An 8067-nucleotide genomic window follows, 5' to 3' on the forward strand; every position below is an offset into this window, starting at 1 on the left:
TCAATCAGTAGCCTGCTTGATCTATTGACCATTCATCTTGATCAAGTTGCGCAACTCTACATGTTTTTAATTTGCATGACTATAAGATTCAGTGAGGACTTTCAGTCTAATTTCTTACTAATAAATTTGTTTACAGTAAATTTAATCAAAACTAATAAATTAAACTAAATTTTTACTTTGTCACCAATGGTTAATTATCATATTAATAAAGTAATTTTTATGTGAATTTGAATTATAGTAATATTTAATTCTTATTGAAATTTTAAATATCTATTCAAATTATACAATTTTAGTAGAATAATTTTAGATTTTAACTACAACCAATTTCATGTGTTGAATTATTTGCCAATTTTTACTAAATTTTTAAATTTCTAATTGTTGTTTATATACTCCATCCGTCCCAGTTTAAGTGTCCTGTTTTTCCATTTTCGTTCGTCTCAGTTTAAGAGTCTTATTTAGAATTTACCATATTTAGACATAAAATTTAACCTAATTGTTGATGAAATTTACACCCAAATGCCATTATTTTCATAAAAATAAAACAAAACAAAATTCTAAACATACAAAAAGTCAAAAGGGTCCCACTTTATACTACTCCACTTTCAATTATTACACTCCAACAACTACTACTTCACTTCAATTATTACACACTCTAACAATTTCATAAAACTCGTGCAATAACTAAATTGCATTCCTAAACTGGGACGGATAGAATATATAATTATTTTTGTTTTGCGTATTGTAGATATTGGATTATTATAAAGTAAATTAAGATCTGTGCATCGCACAGGTGGTATATTAGTCATTTAATTAAAGTAGACTTTCCTTCTAACTGGCAGTAAATTATGCTTATCCATTAAGGGTGAGGACATACATATTTCCCGCAAAAAATTTGAAAGTATAACTAAAATGATTGGAATATAAATATAATGTTTGAACCGGCAGTTGAATTGGAAATGGAAAAATGGTACCATTAAATCCTAACCTCCCTCTCACTTTTTCAATTCATTAACCAAATTAGGAAACCAATAATAATAAAAAAAAAAAACTATTTCTGTATGAAACACTGGATCTAATTCCCCAAAATCCTAATTCGAAATCCCTAGAATTCAACTAAATTGATTTGGAAGGGAAGAGGCTTTCCTCATTCTCTACCTGCCCAGAAATGGGGGATTTCAATTTAGCATTAATGATCGTGACCATTGTCGTCTGCGTTCTTGTGCTTATCGTCAATCTCTACCTCCTCGTCAATTACCAGCACCCAGATGATGCAAATCAGGCTTATATCCCCAAATTCATCGTCGTTTTGGGCCTCTCCATCGCCTCCATCTCCATTCTTATGCTCCCTGCCGACGTCGCCAACCGACAGGCCTGCCGCCACGCCATTTACAACGGTGCTTGTAATCTCACACTACCAATGAAGGAATTGTGGCTCGCTCTTTATATTCTGGATGCTATTCTTGTTTTCTTCGTCATTCCATTTGCGATGTTTTATTACGAAGGCGACCTGGACAAGTAACTTTCTAATTCATAATATCAGTATTTTTATTGATGTTTCTTTTCTTTTTCTTTGGACATTCGTGAATGGATATTGTTGTTGGGCTTCCAGGACGGTGTGGAAGAGGATGAAAAGCTCATTGTTGTGGGTGATTTCAACAGCTGTTATCTGTGTACTTCTTCTGGGAATTCTATATGGTAAGCTTTTTTATTTTTTCTCCTTATTTATAAGGGCAAGTATACTACTTTGAGTTTGACTAGGTTGTGGGATTATTTTTTCTTCGATTTGATTTTGAAGTCTAAATCTATTTTTGTGATTATATTTGGTAATTTTATCAATAGTACCTTTTTGCTTGCCCCATTATTCTTATCTTATTATTTCTGAAGTGAGTGCTCATGTTACAAAACGGTTTAACCATCTTGATTATTTGCAACAAATGATTCTTATGCATGAGTGTTGGCATCTGAGTATTTGGATTCCTTTTCGTGAAGGATAAAGGATAAAGAATATGGAAATCTAGCAAGTAGGGGCTAAACTTTTGCTCGAGTTTTAATTGGTAATTTCCTTGCGTCTCATTGTTTAAAACTTTTCATTTGTTTTGTCATTAGGGTTTTTGGGTAAGGTGGATTTTACTGTTAGACACCTTTCCGCATCCACACAGGCATTCCCATCATCATGGGACTTCACCAGTGGTCAACAATGTGTCGGTACTGGTGCTAGACAAGTAGGTTAAGTTTATAACTTATTTATAATTTCTTGTTGGATTTGCTTTATAACTTTTTTACAACAACTATCATTTTCATTTTTAGTGCTCAGCATATTCTTCCAATGCTGCATCTGTGACAACATGGACCACGCGCACTACCTTCCCTGAATATATTGTTGCTCTTACTACAGTCGCTGGATCTATTTTTTTTACTGTATGATACTCCTTGCACCCTTCGCTACAATTCTATTTTGCATGCAATTTTTCAACTATTATGATTATGTTTTCTGCGTGCTCCAATATATAGATTTTTGGTGGCGTCGGTATAGCTTGTCTCCCACTGGGACTTATAACTGCATTTATCCGGCGACCAAAATCTGTTATCACACGCTCGCAGTATATCAAGGTATTTATGCTTCTTGTTTCATTATCTTTTTCTAAATACACCTGATGGTAGAAGTTTTTCTTTTGTGAAATTGAGCTTGTACACAAAATTTTAAGGTGGAGCATGTATTTTGTTTCACTTAGGAAGCAACTGAACTAGCAAAAAGGGCTAGAGAACTGAAGAAAGCAGGTGATGGACTTCACCAAGAAGAAAGGAGTGGTAATAAGGGAAGAAGATGGCGTAAAAATGTGAAAAGTGTAGAAAAGGTTTGTTGTTACATCTTTTTGGACTCCATTGTCTATTGCAATTAAATCATTTGTAATAGTATATAATACTCCCTCATTCCCTAAAAAGTATGAACTATTTCTTTATTAGTCCGTCCCTGAAAAGTTTGAACTATCTAATTTTGGAATAGTTAAACAACACGTTACCCCTACACATCATTTTATTTACAACTTATACCATTACACTACACTATTTATAATGTGGAGCCCACTCTCCACAAACACTACTTACCTTACCTTTTATTATATCTCCCTCTCTTACTTTACCAATTATACAAAACTCATGCCGCATACTTTTCAAGGACGGGGAGTATGATATTTCTTTTACATCGCATAGTATTTTATTAGAAAATGTTTTTTGACTGGATGTTGACCAACTTGTGCAATTTTGATCTCTAAATCAGGGCTAATTGCTATCTTTTGCAATTTTACATCTGTATAAGAATTATTCCGGTGATCCACGGTTTGACTTGCAGGAGTTACTTCTTCTAGAAGATGATGTGAATGCTTTGGAAGAGATGTATCCTCAAGGTGAACAGGTGACACACGAGAACTAACTGAATATTTGTACAATTTGTTGTGCTTGTGCTAGTACGATGTTGCTACTAACTAAATCAAATATAATACTTTTCCCGTAATGTTTTTCAGGCCGAGGCAACTTGGGCTTTGACTATTCTTGGCTACCTTGCCAAACTGGTACTTGGAGTTCTAGGGTATCTTTATTGCATGGCTCTTCTTCATACCTCAATTTAGCCTTTGTTGTTGGTAATAATGTTAATCAACTGGATTATTTGAACAGGTTGATTGTTTCAGTGGCTTGGGTTGCACATATTATAATATATTTGCTAATCGATCCTCCTCTATCCGCATTTCTTAATGAGGTTTTCATTAAATTGGATGATATTTGGGGTAATTGGAAATCTTCTATTGTTCTTTTGGTCTGGTTACCATTTAACGATTCAATTACTCAAAAGTATACTTATTTCATTTGGTTTTAGGTCTTCTTGGAACTGTAGCATTTGCAGTTTTTTGCTTCTATCTCCTGCTGTCTGTGATTACTGGAGCAATGATGATTGGATTGAAGTTGGTTTTTATTACAATCCATCCTATGAAGTATGTATCTTTGTTTCGTTTCATTTTTCTTCTCTTAGATCTCATTTATTTTCTCATTGCTTTTAATATATCTAGCTTAAGATATGTTTCCTACAACTAATATTTCTTAACAGATGGGGAGCTACACTTATGAACTCTTTTCTCTTTAATGTGGGTCTCATTCTTCTATGCTCAATTAGGTAATTTGGTTTGATGTTTTTGGTCAATGGTCGTTTGCGTCTAATTGGTGGATACTTTTATTCTCTCCGTCCGCCATTACCTGTCACCAGTTTCCTTTTCGGTCTGTATCAATAGTTGTCACACTTATATTTTATTATGAAATCAATATTCTCATTGGCCCATTAAAAATAAAATGTTTTCTTTTTTGGATTTTCTTATTAAAAATAAAATATTTCCAAAAATGGAAATATCATCATATCTGTTTTTTCCTCTATTTGTTTGTTTTCTTTTAATTAACTCACAAAGAAACACTGCATAAAAATCTTTTTTCGAAAAGCAAATGTTTCATTTTTAATGAGACAAAGGGAATCTATAAAAGTAAGACTCATATTCCACTAACATTTTCCATCAACATTCTTTTATACTACATCCGTCCCGCATTAACTGTCACATTTATTTTTTTGCACTCATTTTATAAAAATGACATAAATAGTTAAAGTCGAGAAATAATAAAATAAGAGATAATAGGGTAGAGAAGAGTCTTCTTTACATTATTCTCTCTCTTACTTTACTATTTTTCCACTTTAATAATTTATTATCATTTTTACAAAACGAGTGCAGAAAAGTAAATGTGACAAGTTAATGCAGGACAGATGTAATATTTCTTAAAACCCAAGGTGAGTAAACTTGTGACAAAAAAAGACGGAAGGAGGGAGTGTTATTTAATGGGTAAACCTACATGTTAACCGTATATTTCTGGAAATATGAATTAAATAAATTTCAACTCTTTGACAGTGTAATTCAGTTCTGTGCCACTGCATTTGGATATTATGCCCAAGCTACTGCAGCTCAAGAAATATTTGGTCATACATTGCAATCACTTCGTGGGATCGAATATTTGTACAAGTTGGTTAAACATTCACCTTAGTTTTGTGTTCAACGAAATTTGAGCTTTGAAATTTTGGTACCATAAATGCATATGTTGCCGCAGGTATAATGTATTCCAAATCGGGTTCGTTGTTCTAGCAGGGCTCACATTTGTATACTATGCAGCTTTTGTAAGTTCTCCTAAACCTCTCGTGTTCTTTCATTTTTATTTCATTTCTGCATTGAGCTTAAGCCGCTATGTGCAATTCAATTTCCAGGGATGGAGGAGTAAAAAACCTAGCGGCAGATTCCAACTTTCTACATAAACATGTTACTGCATACAGCTTTAACTCTGAAATATGCGAATTTTAACTTTGTGGAGTGATTATCATTATTCTTTTAAAAAATAGATCTCGGATGCATCTGATGGGCTCTTGTTCCAATGTCGGGAGGAAAGACCATCTGACAATGAAACCATTAAATATTATATCACCATTCTTTTAGGTGTTGCAGTTGCTACTATTTCTTGGCATGGTGTATCTATTACTCTGATTATGTTGCAAGAATATGTTACACATCAGCTTGTAAGAATTGATATATGGATTGAAGAAGTACTTTCAAGTAACATGTCATTAATCAAAATAACAATTTGTATATCCTTTGTGTAACTCTCACCAAGACAACTGTATTTTTTTGTTAACAATTCGTGGTTTACAAAATTCCATGTAATTCAGCAGATTGAAAATTAGATGATACTCCTTCCGTCCTACTGCAATTGATCAACTTTTTTTTAGCACGAAATTTAAGAAATTGATATTTATTTAGTTAAATAGTGGTAACAAAGTGTGAAAGAGGGAAAAGTATGAGAGATAAAAAGATATAAAGTTAGAAACAGAGAATAAAGTACTTCATTTGACCCATTTAAGATGACTCGTTTCTTTTTTTACGTGTTTTGTGAAAATGTAAGAGAAAGAATAATATAAACGACAACTTTCATTTGTCACAATACGTGTTTGTCGATAGCGTGCATGTGAGACCTTCTCTTGACCGCTTTCAATATTTCCTTCACCAGAGATGGTTTAGATCTCTCTGTGCATACAACCTGAATAAAAATATTTTATGACATTCAATTCATTATGGCTTGTAATCCTAATTTGAGTAAACTAATGAAAGGTTGTAAAACAAACCATGTTATAACTAAATGAAATATATTATGAAAGTCAGTAATAAAAATTATGTTGTAACTCAATGACTTATTAAATGAATCACCACTGACCATTGTGGTAGTTGCAAAATGATGTGCATTTGTGCAAGTAATGATATTTACGACTATCATCTTAAAAAGTACCCCCTCCGCGTTCCATCATATGTCCCAATTTTCCATTTTAGTCTTTTTCCTTATTAATTGTCCCACTTCATTTTTACTATTTTTAGTAATAGACAGCAGAAGATTTTAATTGTCCCAATTTTTCAAAAATAAATAAATTAGATATATGATCTATTTGACAGATTATGTGATCAATTAATTCACATGTTAAACGTATAATTGTATACTAGAATATAAATAATTCACGCTTCCGAAATTCCGATGAACTTTACCAGCCCATATCACTGGTTTTGCTGATAATTAAGTGGTGGATTACAGAGACTAGTGAAGATAATAGATTTCAGTGGGAGCTTGTATGCGAAGCTCATCAACTGAAGTAAGGTATGGCCCAGAGTGTTTAAGATAATCAGATATAACTTAGAAATGCATTGATTACGGATGCAAGTTGCTTTCCTAAGAAAAGAATTTTAATAATAAAGTATAAAATATTTTAGTTTTAACATTCAAGTAAAACTAACTTCGTTAATACTACCTCTGTCCCTTACAGGCATATTTAGTTATAGCAGAGTTTTATGAAATGTAAACCTCTGTCCCTTAGTGTCATATTTAGTTGTGGCATAGTTTTATGAAATAGAAAAAAAATTGATTGAATAAGTTAGTGGAATATACGTTAGTTATGGCATAGCTAGAGATTCATTGGTCAGGATAAGCGTAGGTTCATTTCCGATTTAGTCTAAGTTTACTCAACCCCAAAAGCGTGGTAGTTAACCAACACTTCCAGAATGTCGTTGATAAGGCTCGTTTCATGCATCTATTTTGGGGTGAAATTCTGTGATTTTTCGAGACTAACGTGCGATTTTGAGTCAGGTGTGTAGAAAACCCGCCAGAACAGAAAGTGCATGAAGAAATCAGGAGGACAACGGATCAAGGAGGAGCGCTGCAAGCAGATCAAGTGAAACAAAAGCTGAAGCACCGAGAGCAACCAAAAAGGAGATAGAGCAGATTTTAAATGTCACGACCGCCCTTCTAGGGTAATTAAATGCGGCGATCGTGACCTAACAGGACTTAAATGTAACCAAATAAAAAGGCTAGGGTTTTATAAAAAGGGGTTTGACCAAGGAAATAAATGAACAATAAATCAAGAGAAAAGGGGGTCAGGGTGACGCTTTGACAGATGGACCAAAGGAGAAAACAATTATAATCATTGGTATTCAATATAACAAGGGTTCAACGTACTCCAAAACGTATCATGTCTTTAGATTCTAAACGGAACTCAAAATAGTGTCAAGATCAAACAGTAAGTAAAACAGGTTTCAGCAGAAGCATTCAAGATAAGAGTGAAGTTATGTGTGAAGACACAACGACACTCACAGATCAAAGATAAATAATTCATTCTTCAATTAACTTGCTCAACACCACCATACTCTCGCCGCCGCTCAACCTGCACATAGGGAAAACACATGCATGGCTGAGTACTATAAAGATACTCAGTTGACTTATGCCGAAAATATTTTCATCAAAATTATTATTTATCATGCCATACATAAGTAACCATCGGGGTTTAGCTTTAGAAAGGTCCGAGGCACTCAAAATCATTTCCCATTGTAAAAGTCGACTGATCAGTCATTTTCCCATAGACGTTACCCATATCTGCCAATACATGACAAGGAATGCGGCCGTAAACCAGGTCACTAGACCAGCCAGCCCGTACGCTAGCACACGATCTAC

The 8067-nt window shown here is 33.7% G+C and overlaps 1 protein-coding gene across 3 annotated transcripts; it reads left to right on the forward strand.

The window, feature by feature from the left end:
- The first annotated feature begins 1009 nt into the window (after positions 1-1009).
- Positions 1010-5668, forward strand: LOC121795617 (LIMR family protein At5g01460-like). 3 transcript variants are annotated; one of them, XM_042194159.1, is made up of 14 exons: positions 1012-1515; positions 1610-1695; positions 2107-2222; positions 2308-2418; positions 2512-2610; positions 2733-2855; positions 3350-3412; positions 3522-3586; positions 3673-3782; positions 3872-3986; positions 4100-4165; positions 4941-5051; positions 5137-5203; positions 5291-5668. In XM_042194159.1, the coding sequence occupies exons 1-14, from the start codon at positions 1166-1168 to the stop codon at positions 5336-5338; spliced, it is 1530 nt and encodes a 509-aa protein (XP_042050093.1). In that variant the 5' UTR covers positions 1012-1165; the 3' UTR covers positions 5339-5668. The 3 variants fall into 3 exon arrangements, with proteins under 3 accessions (XP_042050095.1, XP_042050094.1, XP_042050093.1); XM_042194160.1 differs by lacking the exon at positions 4100-4165 and having other exon boundaries at positions 1011-1515; XM_042194161.1 differs by lacking the exons at positions 4941-5051; positions 5137-5203; positions 5291-5668 and adding an exon at positions 4767-4918 and having other exon boundaries at positions 1010-1515.
- Positions 5669-8067: the final 2399 nt, after the last annotated feature.

Source organism: Salvia splendens, chromosome 3 (assembly GCF_004379255.2).
Source record: "Salvia splendens isolate huo1 chromosome 3, SspV2, whole genome shotgun sequence".
Classification (NCBI taxonomy): domain Eukaryota; kingdom Viridiplantae; phylum Streptophyta; class Magnoliopsida; order Lamiales; family Lamiaceae; genus Salvia; species Salvia splendens.

Coding starts and splice junctions, on each gene's coding strand:
- LOC121795617 (XM_042194159.1), top strand. CDS start 1,166: ATGGGGGATTTCAATTTAGCATTAATGATCGTGACCATTGTCGTCTGC. Junction 2,223..2,307: donor TCGGTACTGGTGCTAGACAA/GTAGGTTAAGTT, acceptor TTTCATTTTTAG/TGCTCAGCATATTCTTCCAA. Junction 3,413..3,521: donor TGTATCCTCAAGGTGAACAG/GTGACACACGAG, acceptor AATGTTTTTCAG/GCCGAGGCAACTTGGGCTTT.